The 19,346-nt window shown below is 46.9% G+C and overlaps 1 protein-coding gene across 1 annotated transcript in view; it reads right to left on the bottom strand.

The window, feature by feature from the left end:
* Positions 1-4,595: 4,595 nt before the first annotated feature.
* Klhl2 (kelch like family member 2) overlaps positions 4,596-19,346 on the bottom strand; it is a 113,091-nt gene continuing 98,340 nt past the window's right edge. Inside the window, exons 10-14 of the mRNA XM_076553833.1 lie at positions 18,509-18,610; positions 16,483-16,611; positions 15,753-15,893; positions 7,649-7,792; positions 4,596-5,726 (exon numbers count right to left, since the gene is read on the bottom strand). Of these exons, the coding sequence (XP_076409948.1) occupies positions 5,698-5,726; positions 7,649-7,792; positions 15,753-15,893; positions 16,483-16,611; positions 18,509-18,610 (545 nt within the window). The 3' untranslated portion in view covers positions 4,596-5,697. The remainder of the gene's footprint in view (positions 5,727-7,648; positions 7,793-15,752; positions 15,894-16,482; positions 16,612-18,508; positions 18,611-19,346) is intronic.

Raw genomic sequence — 19,346 nt, 5'->3', positions numbered from 1 at the left:
CTCTCTCTCTCTCTCCCTCTCTCTCTCCTCTCTTTTTTCCTCCCTCGATACTGGGTCTCGTTATGCAGCTCTGGCCAGCCTTGAACAGAGGAGATCCACCTGCCTCTTGCCATCTGAGTGCTGGAATTAAAGGTGTGCACTGCCACAAACATTAAATAAAAAATTGTTCAAGGGCATCATTTGAACTAGCCCTGTCCTCATCTACTTGAAAGTACAGTTGACACACAAATGTGTACTCCATACAAATGTTTCCATGTAGGTGCACACTGTGTGAAGGCTGTCCTAAGAGTTCTGAAGGCAGGATGTCACTGTCCCTCCCTTCCTGCCTGGACCTGTTAGTCCTCTCTCCCCCTTCCTACCAACCCAGATTTGATCTCCAGAACAAGTTCCATTGAAAAGTGTTTCTGGTGGGTCCAGTGTACCCTGAACTCATGGCTAAGTATTCCATACCTTTAGCACATATATTCTTTGTAAAGAACGGTGGCAGGAAGGTCACCTCAAAGGAAAAGCGATAGAACCTGGACCTTGTGAGGTCAAGGTCACAGCTGTGTTGTGGTTAGGATGCCTGAGTTAGGTGAGGTATGTCTCAGAGAAGATTTTGAGGTGCTCCTTAAAGCAATGCTTCCTCCCACTATTCCGTGTAACCAGAGCGGCTCTCCCACAGCCAGCACTTTCCACCAGGCGGTCTGAGGCTAGGGACTGGTGGGTCTGGGGTATCACACTGCAGCTCCTCCTCCCAGCCCCGCTGGGTTGCTTGCCCATCCCATCTCCAGTTCTCCTGCCTGCCCCCTATTGTCTGAGGCTGTGAACGTGACCCTACTGCAGCCCAACCCTTTCCTGGCCCAAGCCTGTGGTGTGTGAAGTATGGTATGAACAGGAACTGTGGGCTCAGATTGAGCAGGCTTGTCATTGGTTAACAGTAGACACCTGGGCAAGTACGGTCAGTTATCAGATTCAGCAGGCTGGGAGGAAGCCCTGCCTAGGATGCGGTGCTGAGGATCAAGCCACAATTCAAAAGGTGCTCAGGAAACATTGGTTATGGATCCAGATTTAGAGTTATATCCCAGAAGAAATGCTGTCAGTTGAACCGTGTGTATTCCCATGATACACTCCAACTCTTATCTTAAACCAACTCTTATCTTAAACCTTGGAGATTTGCAGCTGGACAGAAGTGAAGATATGGCAATCCAATTGGCTTATTTCCCTACAGCAAAAGGTAGGCACAGTGCAATGCAACCTATTAAGGGATTCAAGATCAAAATACATTTCAAATCCTATGAAATCCTGTGATATAACAGTACCCGTTTTCTTAATTTTTGCAACAATAGGAGTCAAAGCCTAAGAAATGTCTTCAAACTCACAAGTAGCACACACAGTACAAGGTCACAAACCTAGTTTCTGTGTCTGTGGGTCCACCACACTGAGACTTTCCTTTAAAACGTGGAGCAGCCCAGGCTTAGAATCGGAGAAACCCGATTCTAAAAAATTGTTCATGCATAGCCTTTGCTCCAAAGTGAGGCACCGGCAGCCATGGAAGTCTATAGACTGCCATTTGTTTAATAATAAATTGAGCCGGGCGGTGGTGGCGCACGCCTTTAATCCCAGCACGCACTCGGGAGGCAGAGGCAGGCGGATCTCTGTGAGTTCAAGTCCAGCCTGGGCTACCAAGTGAGTCCCAGGAAAGGCACAAAACTACACAGAGAAACCCTGTCTCAAAAAATAAAAAAATAAAAAAAAATTGAAATAAGGCATTCTCAGCATATGGCTAGGTAGTGCTATTATATTATACACAGCAGGGGGCCAGAGTTTTAAGGAACGGTAAAGAACCAAGTCATCTGGCAGCACATATGCCACTGTATCCACAAGAACAGCAGGCAGCAGAGCTCCCTGGAGAAACAAGGACACAGACCTGGCCTTGAAGTTTACTCAAGCCCGGGACTGCTTTCTTTTCTTCTTAAATACTTTTTATAGTTACATTATTTTCCACTTCTCTTTCTTTCTTCCAACCCCTCCCATGTACCCCCTCTTGTGCTCTCTCACGTTCATAGTCTTTTTTCTTTGATGTTGTTATACATTCCTAACTATAAAAATACAACCAGTCTGTATAACATTACTTGTATGTATGACCACTTAGTATTGGATAACCAGTTGGGGGATGGGGCGGTCTTCTTAAGGAGGACTCTTTCCTTCACTCTCCACATTCCTTAGCCACCTATGGTTCTTTGTTGAATGTTGAGGCCTCCCTCCTGAGCTTTCCCTGTCTCGTGTTAGCCTGCCTGGTGTCATCTTCTTCTTCGCTCAGGTCCTGTGTAGGCAGCCATGCTGATGAGACTTCATGGGTACAGCTGCTCTGACACTTTTCGGAGAGACACAATCTTAGAGCAAACTTCCTGTTCTTCAGGCGCTTACGATCTTTCCACCCCCTTCTGCAATGATCCCTGACCTTCAGCTGCTGGAGCTGTGTTATAACCGTTGGGACTGTGGGACTGAAAAACCACACAAACGAACATGTTTTCTGCATTTCGACCAGTTGTGGTTTTCTGTAATGCTCCTTGTGGGCTGGGAAAAGAAGTTTCTTTGCTGAGGGGTGAGACCACACACTTACTTGGGAGGAAGGGGGCTGCTTTCCTAGAAAAACTCCTATGATCTTCTCAGCCTCAACTTCTGAACTCGTTCTTATACAGTAAGAGATGCTGGCAATTCTTCTGCATGCCAGAGCCAAGGCAGAAAACCAACTAAGATATTTCAAACTGGGAAAATGAAGTTCGGAATAGGGCAGGGAGGCATGTCCAAGGTCTTCTACCATCGCTTAGGAATCCAGCAACTGACAAACTTTGGCAGGCAAGAATGGATGAGCCAACACAAAGAGCTGTTTGACAAGCCAAGGAGTTAATCTCTGAGATTACATTCTAAGAAACACTTTAAAAATTCTAGGTAAAGCTCGATGGACTGGGAGTTTAAAAGTGCAACATGAAATGTACTTGGTCTTGGGCCATCTCTGTCACTGTGTCCTGTGTCCCTTCTGCATCATAAGTCTGATTATCAAGTGAGCAGTTTGCTCACTCCTCAATTTATGCTAATGAGATGACTTAGGGTGGCATGATCCCTCGGGAAGGCACCAGTCACCTGTGACTGGATGACTAGAGGATCTTTCCAGCCCCACCTGTACAGGGAAGGAGACTATCAGGCAAGCCCTGTTAGAGTGGTTGAGACAGTGATGAGAAAGTTGTGGCTCTGAGGACACGGAAGCTCCACCCCTTACCTCAGCACATCTCTAAAGTGAAACCAGAATATAAGCCTTGGGTGGTGGTGGTGGTGGTGGTGGTGGTGGTGGTGGTGGTGGTGGTGGTGGTGGTGGTGTGCACCTTTAATCCCAGCACTCAGGAGGCAAAGGCAGGGGAGGGGGGGTTAAGGCCACCTTGGTCTACATAGCAAGTTCCAGGGCATCGGGGCCACATTTGAGACCCTACCTCAAGAATACATAGAATCATGCAAACCAGAACATGTCTTCCCACCTTGTGAGCTAGCCTAGCAAACAGATGCCACACGAGGAGGGGGTGTCACTGCTGTCTGCTTTTAGTCAGTTGGGAAGAAGTACCAGTGATTGGCATCTGCAGTGGGGTTGGGGAGGCTGGTGGGACTGAGTCCTCCACCTCGTGGGACGTGACACTGTCTCCCGAGAGGGTGGAACTGAACCACTGGCTACCCAGGAAAGAGCCTTTGGAGAACTGCTGATATCTGACAGCACTCCACACACAGGTAGTCACAGAGATATTCTGTGTTGTGAGAAGAGAGAGAACCACCTCTCCCTTATTGCTATAGGAACTGACTGGGCAAGAGAAGGTCTGCACGCTTCTCTTGACGCTGCTGTGGGTAATGGCTGAGTTCCAGTTTCATTCGACCCCTGACATGGTTGCTAACAATGGCTATGCTGGGAGGCTGTGCTAATGTGGAAATTCGTGTTTCATCAAGCAAGCGCAGCCCCTTTCTGATTAAATTCTATCTTCCTTTATAATGGAGACCTCAACTGTGTAATGTGGATCTATTTACATTTGAACAATTTGTAAAATGTTGTATGTTTCTTTCCTGGTGATTATAACTTGCCAACAGTGTGAGTTAACCCTGAAGATTCCTCTCCTGACCCACAGCCACAGGATCTTATTACTTCCTTTCAATTCCATCTATTCTGCTGTGTCCAGCACTTCACCCCACTCCCATCCTCCAGTTCTTTGTATTTATTATCAAAGCAATAGGTTCTTAGCTGCTTCTCAACTGGGTTGCCCCTTCCATCAAGGCTACCTGCCTTTTTTTTTTTTTTTAATCTGTGTGCTGTTGATAATAAAAATCAAGGAAATATAAAAAGTTTAAGGTTAACCAATCCTTTACCTGGATGGCTGAGGTCATTTTTTTCTCCAAGAACAACTCCCAGTGGTACCAGTTATTGCTTTAATAGATTAAAGTACAAGTTACTTTAAAAACTAAAAATACAGATTTGTTAAAAACATAAAAAAAACTATATACATCTATATAGTTGGAGAACCCAAGTTTTGCAAAAAGAACAGGCAAACAAGTCACACAGGAAAAAATCAAGGACATTGTGAAACAAATAATATACAAACTTTTATTCAAAGATAATTCAAGAAAGACACATGTTGGTCATCTTTAAAGAGATTAATCGAAGATCTCAGAAAAACTATCTGCTCAATACACATGGTTACTCACAGAAAGCTTTCTCTTCCATTAATAGCAGCTAAATTTATACACACAGAAAGAATTCTTAAGACCATGCAAATTCAGTTGAATTCCATACATTCATTATATTCATCAAAAACCTGCAGGTATGTTCATGCCAAAGGTGTTACTTTAAAAAAAAAATTAAAAACACACACCAAAACATGACCAAGATTAAACTAAAGAAAATAATAAATAAGCATAATTTATATTTTATTTAAAAAAGTTTGGCATCACACATCTTAAAGTGTGTTACACCATGTTCATTCCTCAGAAGTGGCGTTTTTAAGTGTTAAGCATTGTTAAATATCAAAAAATACAACTCTGTTTTACAATGTAGTACTGGCAGAATTCAAAGTACTGTGCCAATTATAAATAGATAATCAAGTTTCAAACATCTTTTCAAACATATTTAAAGGAAAGCATATAGACACACATTTATATGCACACAATTTATTATATTCATGTAATCAAAGATATTTATAAAAGCAGACAGTTTCATCTCTCAACTGTGTTGCATACTTACATAGATTTTAATCTGTCCAAAGAGTCTCTGTTCCCAGTAGAGATTTTTTTCAGGAGGAAGAATAAAGATAAAACTTAATTTTACAAGAACACACGTTAACTTTATTCTCTTTCACAAAATAATCCCGTAGTCATTCGCGGCTGATAAGAACGGGTTTATATGAAAGCGACTGCTGCCTAAAGACCACAGGGCAGGGGCTGTGGCCGAGGTCTCTTGTTAAGTCAGTCAGCGGCTGCTCAGTGCAGAGAAAGCCTACACGGTGCTTCTACCAAAAATAATCTTCGTTATCCGAGGCCTCTAAAGGCAGATGGTCTCGTCCTCTGCTGAGACGTAAAGTGCAGAAGACGTAAAGTGGAGAAGCCCTAGGCTCTCAGTCACCTCAGAAATACTTGTCGACGGCAGTTTCTCGTGTATAGGTACGCTGAAAACATCTTCTGGGCTCATAATGGTTTATCAATAACTGTGACCCCTGCACGAAGGAATGAAGAAACAAAACATGTCACAGGCAACATTCTGTGCCTTTGAGAAAATCCAGAATTCTGTGCTGCGAAAGCAACAGGTGACAGCTTCTGAGTGAGTGCCTTTCCTCCAGGTGACAAGCACCACGTTTTAAAAATTAAGATTTGCTCAGGCTGGAGAGATGGCTCTTCCGCAGGACCTGGGTTCAATTCCCAGCACCCCCATGGGGGGAATCAAAGCAATCTGTAACTCCAGTTCCAGGGGATCTGGCACCCTCTCCTGGCCAATGTGGACACCAGGCAGGCATGCAGTGTGCAGGCATGCATGCAGGCAATACAACCACACATATAAAATAAAGCAGGAATTAAAACAATTAGATTTACTTTACGTGCATGAGCGTTTGGTCTGCATGTATGTATGTGCACCACACGCATGCCTAGTGAACTCAGAGGTCAGAGAAGAGCATGGATCTCCCCGTACTGGGCTAGGGATGGCTGTGAACACACCACAGGGGTGTTGGGATCTGAACCTAGGTCCCATGCAAAAGCAGCAAGTGCTCTCAACAGCTGCACTCTCTCTCCAGTGTTCATCGTTTTCTTCTTCTTCTTCTTTTTAAAATAAAGTTTATTCTTTTTTTTTAAAAAAAAAAATGACTTATTTAGGCACCAAAGCTACACAGAGAAACCCTGTCTCGAAAACAACAACAACAACAACAATGACTTATTGTCATCACCTAATCATGTTTATATGTGGGTGCTGGAGTGTGGTTCTGTGCTGTCCTGGAGCTGGAGGTCTTTGTAAAAGCAGTAAGCACTCTTAACCCTGAGTCATTTCTCCAGCCCCTTCTAGGACCATTTTAACATATATGGCATGAAAGGCCTGCCTACATCTGAATAAATTCTGTATCAGACTTCTTGGCCTAGAACTTTTTTTCCCTTTGAAGTTATTATTGAGGAGAATTTGCTTTAGTCAGAAAGTAACAAATTGTACCTAATACTTGAAGGGTCAGAAAACCTGCTGGAGGGTGGATATGTCCATCATCTTGATTGTGGTGATGGGCTTGTGGGTATGTATGCCAACAGAGATGTACCCTAAAATACACAATAGCTGTTCTATACCATGACTCAATGAAGTTGTTGGAAATTTTTTCTCCTAATACTGCATCATTTTATTCTGGGATCCTGCTATATAGTTTCCTGTGAGGTGTCATTTTTGGAAGACGGATAAACAGCAGTGATGATTAATTAGTAAAAATGAATTCCCCCCTTCAAGGATTATAGTAACTATGTTACATTTTGATACTTACAACATGATGAAAATTAGTAAATATATAATATGTAGTTTTAAAGACATCATGATATTAAAGATTATTATAATTTTTCTCCTTAAGATAATGGGCCAGAAATTACATTATTCAACCACTGGTATATCGAAGTAAGGCATTCATTCCACCTTGCCTCCCGGGCAAGGCACTGAGATGGTCACACTTGCTTCTCATTAATGACTTGAATGTGTCACAGCACATGTATAGACATGAGAAGACAACTTGTGGAGGTCACCCGGCTCCTTCCTTCATGGAGGTCCCAGGGATTGAACTCAGGTCCCCAGGCTCGGCGAGAGCCTCTGCCCGATGAACACTCTGGCTAGCCCCTTGTCACACTTCTCGGATAAGGAATTAAAGCCTTGCTGCACAGTGAACTGCTCTTCACCATACACTGCTTTTAAGCATTGAAATTTACTAAATATTTTGAGCTGTAGATTAGGTATTTGAAGTATTACATTATGAGAATGATTGTGCCTCACTGTCAATACGCACATTGAAGGTACACTGTTTAAGCACACGGTATAGAAGATTTTCTTCTTACAAGAAAATGGGCGACATCACAAGGATGTCACCTGTACGCCAGGAGATAAAGAACGAAGTAACCGTACCTGCATAGCTTCTCCCCGTGCTCATACAAGAGGACACCACTGTCCATTTATCTGTGGTGGGATTATAATACTCTACCGAAGCCAAGTTACAGGAGCCGTCATCTCCTCCGACAACGTATAACAGACCGTTGACTGCGCACACACCTTGAAAAGTTAGGCAGACAGAAAACAGTTACTCTCAACATTCAGGCGAGCACGAACAACCCCCACAGGTTTTCTCAGGTAATACAAGTGATACTCAATAAAAGGGGGCGGAGGAGGGGATGATGACATGTGAGGCCTACTCTGTGCATGAGCAAAGCTCCTACTGTGCACCATTATCGTGTGCTCCATTACTGCAGTAGCTGCTTTAGATATGACTAATTCACTTAATCACCGCAACAGCTTCATGGGTAGGTTAGAAGGTATTTCAATCCTCATTAAGAGGAAGGCAGGAGGGAGGGAGGGAGGGAGGGAGGGAGGGAGGGAGGGAGGGAGGGAGGGAGGGAGGGAGGGAGAAGGGGGCTCGGTAAAAGGTTCTCAATGTCAGCTTTTTAGGAAACTCTAAGAAAATGTTATTCACGGACGGTTGACATGAGTGCCAGGGCTATATAGCTCAGTGGTAGAGCAGTTGTCTAGAAGGCAAATGATTCGCAATTCAAGTTCTACATCTGAGAGCTAAGCTATTTTGTTTTCTCTAAATGGATCTGGGGTTGTAGTTCTGTAGCAGAGCACTTTCCGAGTATGTATGGGCTGCTGGGTTTAATCTCGGGCACTGCCCAAGAAAAAAAGATCGGTGGCTTATGCTGTAATCCTAGCACTCTGGAGGCAATCCGGGCGGCAAACTGAACCCGTCTTTAAAAGAGGAGTTGGGGAAAGCAGTAGTATTTATTTGGTTGCTAGAGTAACTTTTATTTGGCTTTGTGAAAGTTCAAAAGCTTCTAGAACAACTTTTAAAATATTGATCTCTACTACAGACCACACACACACTTTTCTTAACCCCAAACAGGTAATACAAATTTTACTTTATTCTTCTGGAGACAGCAGGGTCTCAATTTGCCTTGAACTCATTATGTAGACATGTGATTTTAACTCCTGATTCTGTCTCTACCTCATAAGTGGTAGGATTGCAGGCCTGCACCATCACACCCAAATTACTTTTTCTTCTCTTTCTGAGATAAGGTCTCACTCTGTAGCCCAGAATGGCCTCAAATTCACTCTGTAGCTCAGACTGGACTCAGAGTCATGGTAACCCCATTGTGAGTGCTGGGGCTGCCATGTGAGCCTGGCTTACATAATCTACTTAGTCTGACAAACACCCTACCTTGAACATTTCCCCAAGGCAATATTGATCTGCATAATCTTAATGGTTGCATACATTTCCACGTGTGTAAAACCATGTTTATCTAATCCTTTGTCACCGGGAGTTATTTAAAATGAGGAAAAAAAGCATCTATATGTTTGAATATTCATAGAATTATTTACTATAGATTTTTTTAAAAAGACAACTTCAGAGGTAAACACTGTATTTCACCTTCATTTTGTTCAGGGCTGGAGAGATGGCTCGGCTATTCAGGGCTGCTCTCCCAGAGGACCTGGGTTCAATTCCCAGCACCTGCATGGCAGCTGTGATAACAGCTGTCTGTAACTCCAGTTCCAGGGGATCCTATGCCCTCTTCTGGCCTCCACAGGTACCAGACATACCAGTGGTGTATGGTACCAGGCAAAACACCCCACACATAAAACGAAATTTTTGTTAAGTCAACTGAATTATTTTTAAGTAAAGAACCTAAGCTGGGCATATCATACACATACCTGAGCTCCCAGCACTTAGGTCCAGGAGAAGAACAAGGTTGGGGCTAACCTGGTCTGTAGTGAGACCTAGCCTCGAACACACAACTTCTGAAATTTCCAAAATAACTATTCAAAAAATGCATATTCAAAACTACACTAGCATGGAGTGAGCCTTCTTTCTCTCTCTTTGCTCAGACTCAACTGTTTTACTATTCTAGTCTTTTCCCAAGCGTCAAACTCACACTGCTTTCAAACAATTCAAAATACTTAGAAGCAGAAGCCACAAACAAGTTCCTCGAGGTCTGCGTGTGTACACGAGTCCATGCTAACTCATGGACAGACAACAATTGATGGTGAGGACATCCAAGAGGCCTGGATGGCCCAGTGAGCTCGGGGCTACGCTTCCCGAGCCCCTCCACAGATCTACAGGGACTCCTGGTGAAAGAGCACCCCACTGAGGAGGAAGTCAGTTTCTGCACCCACTCGAGCAGGACGGCCATCCCTTCTAACGTCGTGAGTTCACTAATGCACTGAGTCACACCAGTCCTTTAGGAAGCTGGGAACCAAACCACTTTGCCAAAAAGACAGACTTCCCTCAAGCACTTGGCAGTTTGGGTCTGTCACGCAGAGCAGCCTGGGATGCAAGATCTTTTTTTTCCCCCTTCATCTCCCCAGTGCTGGGATTACAGGGATGTGCTACCATGCCTAGATTGTTTTATATATATAGTTTACCATGCTTATGAAAACTTCTGAGATAAGGCTTGTAAACTGGTTGCTAACTCAAACTCCTGCTGTACCCTCCTCTTTCCCCATGGGTAATTAGCACATGCCCTTCCCCCTCCTTGCCAGATGAGCCCTCTCTTCCCCAGAGGCGCCTGGAGAAGGCCTTTATCCTAGATTAAGGAAAGAGTCTGGACGGAGCTTATCAGATGCTGAGAAACACAGACTGAGGTTTACCCAACATTTCTAATGCCGAATCCTCACACCCTGGATCAAGCACGGGGTGCTGCAATGCCTCCCGATTATCTCTTGCTGAAACGCTTGTCCTATCTTACCAAATGCAACCGACCGGGTAAAGTGCACGGCCGAGTAGTTAATTATAAATTCTGCTCTGCCATGGACAGTCCTTCCTGTCCTGTACTTTGTGTTCCCCTCTGGCCACAAAGAAAACAAACAAACAAACAAAAGTATTTTTTTTTTAGGGAGAGCATCTAGCAACGGAATTCAACCGTACACGGTAAACCTTGGGAATCACCAGGAATTTAGACTATGGGGAGGCAGAGGACTGGCATTTCCCTCTCAGGAATCGTTTAAGTACAGTCATATGCCATGTAACTTCAGCTCAGCCACGGGCTGGCTAGAGAGTGCTGATCCCATGAGGGTATAACAGAGATGGGGAATTCCTACCATCCAGTGATGCTGTAGCCTGGGGCAGCTGGCCCGACGCGGCAGCGCGTGTCTGGTAATGCTGGTGTAAACACACCTGCAGCACTGCCCTCTGTGTAACAACACTGCACACAGGGTTTCAGACAACACATGATGCTTCCTTCGTGGTCAATAGCCATGCTACTCTTTTAGGTATTTTACAGTTATTTTGAAGAATATCCTTCTACGCATCCAGGAAACATGTACCGTAAACAACGTAGAGTCGCCCAGGCAGCGGCCCCATACAATTTACGTCTACTGTGGGTGGTGGTGGTGGTTGTTTTAATTGCATCAAGCAGCCACATGGTGTAACTGGACTATAACATCTTGGATTATGTAAGTCTGATGTTCACACAATGTGAAACGCACTTGCAGCTAAACCCTTTTCTCAAAACGTCTGTGGGAAAAACGTGACTGCAGCACTCTGACCTCGAAGACCTCGGTATTCTTAAAATTGTTTTTGTTGTGGCTACAGGTTTCTTTATGAATCCCGAACCACATTACATCAAGGCAAGCTCTTCAGACTTTCCCCCCAGATACAGATAACAATTTGATTTGTTTATAAAAGTCTTGTTACGTAGTCCAGACTGGCTGGAACCCAGGATCCTCTCACCTCTCCCTCCTAGTGCTGGTGTTACAGGTGTGCTCCATCACATCTGGTTCAAGAAGCTTCTACCTGGGTAACTGGGCAAATCCACTAGGAACTGAGCTCCCTGGCATGTGATATGTGACAGGCACTCAAAAATGTTTACATTGAAAATGAGTGAATTCAAGTATCAAATTAAGAGAGGTCCACCAGCAATCTCATCAGTCTACAAACATCACCAAAAGCTGCTATAGCATATAAGGTCTCCAAAGTACAGAAACAACATGCTATATTCTAGACACCATGCAAGGTATGTTTGCAGGCACATGTACACACACACACACACACACACACACACACACACACACACACACACAATGACCTTGGACTTCCGAGCCTCCTGCTACCGCCTTCATCACTGGACAGCTTAGGTTAAAAGAACTGACCACAACGCCTGACTTTATGTGGCCCTAGTGATGGAACGCTGGGCCTCACAAACACTAGGCAAGCATTCTACCAAATACACCTTATATGTGTTTGTCTGTTTTGAGACAGGGTCTTATTCTGTAGCCAGCCCAAGCTGTCCTAGAACCCTCTACATATCCTCAAACCCACAGCAATCCTCCTGCTTCAGCACCCCAAATGCTAGGATTACAGATATGAGCCACCATATCTGGATTCTTAAATTGTTAAAAAAAAAAAATGAATTTGGTGGTGCTAGGGGATCAAACCCTGGGTCTTATACATGTGAGGCAAGTGCTGTCCCACTGCACTGAGCTGTGCTCCAGCCAGGTGTTCACTGCACTGAGCTATGGTCTAACCCAGGTGTTCACTACACTGAACTGTGCTCTAATCCAGGTGTTCACTGCACTGAGCTGTGCTCCAGCCCAGGTGTTCACTGCACCGAGCTGTGGTCCAGCCTAGGTGTTCACTGCACTGAGCTGTGCTCCAGCCCAGGTGTTCACTGCACCGAGCTGTGCTCCAGCCCAGGTGTTCACTGCAATGAGCTGTGCTTCAGCCAAGGTGTTCACTGCACCGAGCTGTGCTCTAACCCAGGTGTTCACTGCACTGAGCTGTGCTCCAGCCAGGTGTTCACTGCACTGAGCTGCGCTCCAGCCCAGGTGTTCACTGCACTGAGCTGTGCTCCAGCCCAGGTGTTCACTGCACTGAGCTGTGCTCCAGCCCAGGTGTTCACTGCACTGAGCTGTGCTCCAGCCCAGGTGTTCACTGCACTGAGCTGTGCTCTAATCCAGGTGTTCACTGCACTGAGCTGTGCTCCAGCCCAGGTGTTCACTGCACTGAGCTGCGGTCTAATCCAGGTGTTCACTGCACTGAGCTGCAGTCTAACCCAGATGTTCACTGCACTGAGCTGCGGTCCAACCCAGGTGTTCACTGCACTGAGCTGTGCTCCAGCCCAGGTGTTCACTGCAATGAGCTGTGGTCCAGCCCAGGTGTTCACTGCACTGAGCTGTGCTCCAGCCCAGGTGTTCACTGCACTGAGCTGTGGTCCAGCCCAGGTGTTCACTGCACTGAGCTGTGGTCCAGCCCAGGTGTTCACTGCACTGAGCTGTGCTCCAGCCCAGGTGTTCACTGCACTGAGCTGCAGTCTAACCCAGGTGTTCACTGCACTGAGCTGCGGTCTAACCCAGGTGTTCACTGCACTGAGCTGCGGTCCAACCCAGGTGTTCACTGCACTGAGCTGTGGTCCAGCCCAGGTGTTCACTGCACTGAGCTGTGCTCCAGCCCAGGTGTTCACTGCACTGAGCTGTGGTCTAACCCAGGTTTTCACTGCACCGAGCTGTGGTCCAGCCCAGGTGTTCACTGCAATGAGCTGTGCTCCAGCCCAGGTGTTCACTGCACTGAGCTGTGCTCTAACCCAGGTGTTCACTGCACTGAGCTGTGCTCCAGCCCAGGTGTTCACTGCACTGAGCTGTGCTCCAGCCCAGTTGTTCACTGCACTGAGCTGTGCTCTAATCCAGGTGTTCACTGCACTGAGCTGTGCTCCAGCCCAGGTGTTCACTGCACTGAGCTGCGGTCTAATCCAGGTGTTCACTGCACTGAGCTGCAGTCTAACCCAGATGTTCACTGCACTGAGCTGCGGTCCAACCCAGGTGTTCACTGCACTGAGCTGTGCTCCAGCCCAGGTGTTCACTGCAATGAGCTGTGGTCCAGCCCAGGTGTTCACTGCACTGAGCTGTGCTCCAGCCCAGGTGTTCACTGCACTGAGCTGCAGTCTAACCCAGGTGTTCACTGCACTGAGCTGCGGTCTAACCCAGGTGTTCACTGCACTGAGCTGCGGTCCAACCCAGGTGTTCACTGCACTGAGCTGTGGTCCAGCCCAGGTGTTCACTGCACTGAGCTGTGCTCCAGCCCAGGTGTTCACTGCACTGAGCTGTGGTCTAACCCAGGTTTTCACTGCACCGAGCTGTGGTCCAGCCCAGGTGTTCACTGCAATGAGCTGTGCTCCAGCCCAGGTGTTCACTGCACTGAGCTGTGCTCTAACCCAGGTGTTCACTGCACTGAGCTGTGCTCCAGCCCAGGTGTTCACTGCACTGAGCTGTGCTCCAGCCCAGGTGTTCACTGCACTGAGCTGTGCTCTAATCCAGGTGTTCACTGCACTGAGCTGTGCTCCAGCCCAGGTGTTCACTGCACTGAGCTGCGGTCTAATCCAGGTGTTCACTGCACTGAGCTGCAGTCTAACCCAGATGTTCACTGCACTGAGCTGCGGTCCAACCCAGGTGTTCACTGCACTGAGCTGTGCTCCAGCCCAGGTGTTCACTGCAATGAGCTGTGGTCCAGCCCAGGTGTTCACTGCACTGAGCTGTGCTCCAGCCCAGGTGTTCACTGCACTGAGCTGTGGTCCAGCCCAGGTGTTCACTGCACTGAGCTGTGCTCCAGCCCAGGTGTTCACTGCACTGAGCTGTGGTCTAACCCAGGTTTTCACTGCACCGAGCTGTGGTCCAGCCCAGGTGTTCACTGCAATGAGCTGTGCTCCAGCCCAGGTGTTCACTGCACTGAGCTGTGCTCTAACCCAGGTGTTCACTGCACTGAGCTGTGGTCCAGCCCAGGTGTTCACTGCACTGAGCTGTGCTCCAGCCCAGGTGTTCACTGCAATGAGCTGTGGTCCAGCCCAGGTGTTCACTGCAATGAGCTGTGGTCCAGCCCAGGTGTTCAATGCAATGAGCTGTGGTCCAGCCCAGGTGTTCACTGCAATGAGCTGTGGTCCAGCCCAGGTGTTCACTGCACTGAGCTGTGCTCCAGCCCAGGTGTTCACTGCACTGAGCTGTCCTCCAGCCCAGGTGTTCACTGCACTGAGCTGCGGTCTAACCCAGGTGTTCACTGCACTGAGCTGCAGTCTTACCCAGGTGTTCACTGCACTGAGCTGCGCTCTAACCCAGGTGTTCACTGCACTGAGCTGTGGTCCAGCCCAGGTGTTCACTGCACTGAGCTGTGGTCCAGCCCAGGTGTTCACTGCACTGAGCTGTGGTCCAGCCCAGGTGTTCACTGCACTGAGCTGTGGTCCAGCCCAGGTGTTCACTGCACTGAGCTGTGGTCTAACCGAGGTGTTCACTGCACCGAGCTGTGGTCCAGCCCAGGTGTTCACTGCACCGAGCTGTGCTCCAGCCCAGGTATTCACTGCACGGAGCTGTACTCCAGCCTAGGTGTTCACTGCACTGAGCTGTACTCCAGCCCAGTTGTTCACTGCACTGAGCTGTACTCCAGCCCAGGTGTTCACTGCACTGAGCTGTGCTCCAGCCCAGGTGGTCACTGCACTGAGCTGCGGTCTAACCCAGGTGTTCACTGCAATGAGCTGTGGTCTAACCCAGGTGTTCACTGCACTGAGCTGTGCTCCAGCCCAGGTGTTCACTGCACTGAGCTGTGCTCCAGCCCAGGTGTTCACTGCACTGAGCTGTGCTCTAACCCAGGTGTTCACTTCACTGAGCTGTACTCCAGCCAGGTGTTCACTGCACTGAGCTGTGCTCCAGCCCAGGTGTTCACTGCACTGAGCTGCGGTCTAACCCAGGTGTTCACTGCACTGAGCTGTGCTCCAGCCCAGGTGTTCACTGCACTGAGCTGTGCTCCAGCCCAGGTGTTCACTGCACTGAGCTGTGCTCCAGCCGAGGTGTTCACTGCACTGAGCTGTGCTCCAGCCAGGTGTTCACTTTTAAGGACTTCCTAAATAAGCGTTTGCACTGAAAACCCCCAAAGACTATCAGAGAACGAAATTATCAAATGAACAATGGAAAACATGCAGGGGAAACGAGGAAAACCTCTCTAAAAATGCAGCACGGACGGCATAACCTTGGGTTCCACAGATACCTGCATTTCTTCTGCACATGTTCATATCTGCAACCTGCCTCCAGGCGTTGGTGGTGGGGTCATATACTTCCACACTTTTTCGTACTAAAGGACCATCGTGACCTCCTACAGCATATAATAAGTTGTTTAGGACGCCAACACCTACAAAACACAACCAAGCAAATTACAGTAGAGCAGAGCAGGCCAGAACCTTGCAGGCCAGTGCGGCAGACGCAGATGGCTTGAGATGAAACTCTGAAGTCCTAACTCACTGGAGGGATGCTATGGGGAAGGCCCATCACTGCAGAAGCAGGAGGGAACGGACTGGGAAGGAGCTTGGGAAGAACGGCTACTCTAATAAGAGAAGAAAGTCCAACAGGAGGGACGGACGCAAAGCCCTTTAATAAAATCCTCTCACAAACAACCCTCCGAAGCGTCCAGTCTGTAAAAGCTCACGCTGTGAAAGAAACGGCCATGAAAAGACCTGCTTACTGAACAACTTCCAAAGAAGCACTTGCAAAAAAACCAAAACCCTCAAAGGAATGACAGAATGACATTATGTAACTAATGCAGAGGAGCTTCTCAGCACTCGGGGAGCCTTTTACTCTGTAAAAAATGCATGGACGTGCTATTTATCACGGCCACTTCAAAGCACTTGGGCCAGCCAGTAAAAGCCACCCGCATTTTCAAACCCCACGCGCAGACGCCCGTCCGTATTTCCCCTCGGTTGCTGCCCGGGGCTTCTACGTACCTGCCCCACTCCGCCTGGTGCTCATTTCCGCTGTGTAGGTCCACTCGTTTGCAGTGGCGTTGTAGCATTCCACGGTGCTGAGACACTGGCGGGAAGCTCCGTCGTAACCCCCCACGGCATAGAGCAAACCTAGACAGCGGGACCGCAGAGGAGCCCCGATGAATAATCTCCCCATCGTAAAATATCAACACATCCGTGCTCTGGGTAACAGGGCTTCCCCTTAAAGTATGCCTAGTTTTTAGAATATACTATAGTCTTGCCAAATGGTTAACAGGTGGGATGGCCAAACCACATGAGAAAGAGAGCACGGAATAGGGGATGCACTCTTTCTTCCATGTTTTGCATTTCCATCCGTGATCTGATCGACAGCACAGACAGGTTTAGTCATGACTTTAGGTAACACTAGCTGATTCACGGACAACGTCCTGGAAAACAGAAATACCAGTCCTCCTAGTCAGCTGGGGCAGGGAGTTAAATCAAGAGTGAGGAGCAGCGGGCCTAGACAGATGGCTCAACAGTCAAGAGCACTGGCCGCTCTTCAAAAGGACCCGTGTTCGAGCCCACCCCCCACCCCCCGCCCCCACACGGCGGCTCACAACCAACTCCAACTTCAGCTCCAGGGGGTGTGACTCCTCTCGCCTCCACGGACACAGTGCACAGACATACATGCAGGCAAAAGACCCATGTACATTAGAAAAAGAAAGAAAGGAAAAGCCGTACCAGAATGCCATACTGAACGCAACGAAATGCCTGGCAAGACAAAGCTATGAGGTACTAACACTACGTCATGGAGGAAGTATTAATGTACACCACGAGCGACATTAAAAACAACATGCTAAATGAGAAAAGCCAGTTGTAAACATTGCACTATGATTTCATTTCATAAATGTCTAGAAGAGAGAAATGTACACTGTGACAGGAAGTCAGGACAGCTAAGGGAAGGAGGGCTTTTAAAAATGTTCTTAAATTAACTGGTGATAGATACATAGGAGTCAAATGGGAAATTTTTATGACATTTCAATTACATTTTAAGAAAAACATTTTTAAAATAGATTTATTTTTATTGTTATTAATCACACACACACACACACACACACACACACACACACACACACACACACACACGAATGCAGGTGCCCGCAGAGGTCAGAGGCACTGGATGCCCCTGGAGCTGGAGTCACAGGCAGTTGTGAGCGGCCTAAGGTGGGTGCTGGGAACCTAACTCGGGTCCTCTGGACGAACAGAAGATCGTAACTGCTAAGACATCTCTCCAGCCCCCTGAAAACTGCTTTGAAAAGTATACAGAAGGTTGGGGCTGCCGGCTCACACTTTCATCCTAGCAGTCTGGAAGAAGGGGAAGGTTGTTCTAGGAGTTTGAGTCCAGCCTGGTCTACACAGTGAGTTCTAGGGCAGCCAGAGCTACACAGTAAAAAACTGTCTTAAATTCTTTTTAAACCATCAGTGAGGAAGAATTGGAAAAACATGAATTTGCCTAAGCTAGTATTTGAGGGGGTAAAAAAATCACACTAAAGAAATAACACATAAGGCTTCCCTTTATCTGGGACACTGTAGGATAACGATGAACTAACTCTAGCAACTGCCCCTTGAAGGTTCAATGGCCCTGTCTGGATACGAACTTTTGGATGTACAATGACCTGAACGGTTCCCCCAACAATTGTAACAAGAACAGGTAAAAGGGCTGGGTGCCGCTTTGGGAATAAAGCACATGTCCAGGACCTGGGTTCAAGTTCCAGTGAGGTAAGAAAAATCAGTTGACAGGTTTACATAGTCACAAAGACGGAGGGAGGGAGAAGAGAGAGGGGGAGGAAGCGGGCAGAAAGACTTGCTTATATAGTTTAATTTACATAAACAGGCTAATTTTAAAAAAGAGCAATTAAAATATATAACCATTGCTTTTCCTCCATCCGTTTATGAAAGTGTGCTCAATCTCTAGATGAACTACTCTCTGGAACCCAGCAGCCCAGAGTAGCTGCAGACGCCCACCTGGGGGACCCGGCAGACCTACCTCCAACTACACCCACACCCACGCTGCTCCTCCTTGTGTTCATCGGCGCCACATGAAACCACTCATTGGATTTTATGTTGTACGCTTCCACAGACGATAAACCTGCGAGAAAGCACAATACCCTTCATCTCCTCTTCCAAAAAGACACACTTGCTCTTTTATGCACAAAGCACTAGGGGAAACAACACCAGGTATTTTATCTTGGGCTAAAATTAAAAGAAGAAAACGGGAGAGCATGCTCATTACATGGTAGGAGTGGCTTCTTCATTGGAAGCTTCTACTCAAGCTGTTGCCATTTATAAGCTTTTTAAGCATAGAAGAATGATGGATATTAATGCATAAGAAAAAAAATTTATATAATCTGCACTGTTACATCTTTTAAAATATTTATGTGTTTGTGTGTGTGTGTGTGTGTGTGTGTGTGTGTGTGTGTGTGTGTGCGTGCACGGGTTTGTGTGCATGACTGCAGTTCCCATTCACGCCAGAAGAGGATGTCGGGTATCCTAGAGCTGGATTTACACAGCTGGTTGTGAGGTGCTCCACCTGAGTGCTGGGAACCAAACTCTGGTCCTCTAAAAGGGCAGCAAGCACTCTTAACCACATAGCCATTTCTCCAGCCTTATCTCTTAAAGAAAAAAAAATGTTAATTTATAGTTTTGAGACAAGTTCTCACGCTGTAGCCAAGGTTACCCTCAAACATACAATCACCTTGCCCCCAAATTTCACCATACTGGCCTTTAAAGAAATCCTTGGTGTCATTTTTAAATGGCTCTAAATATAATACCTACTAAAAACACTGAGCTGTAATGCTAATTTTACCGTCATCCGGTCCATCAAC

This window comes from Peromyscus maniculatus, chromosome 17, assembly GCF_049852395.1.
Source record: "Peromyscus maniculatus bairdii isolate BWxNUB_F1_BW_parent chromosome 17, HU_Pman_BW_mat_3.1, whole genome shotgun sequence".
NCBI classification, from domain to species: Eukaryota; Metazoa; Chordata; class Mammalia; order Rodentia; family Cricetidae; genus Peromyscus; species Peromyscus maniculatus.
This window is presented reverse-complemented; position numbering and strand designations above follow the sequence as displayed.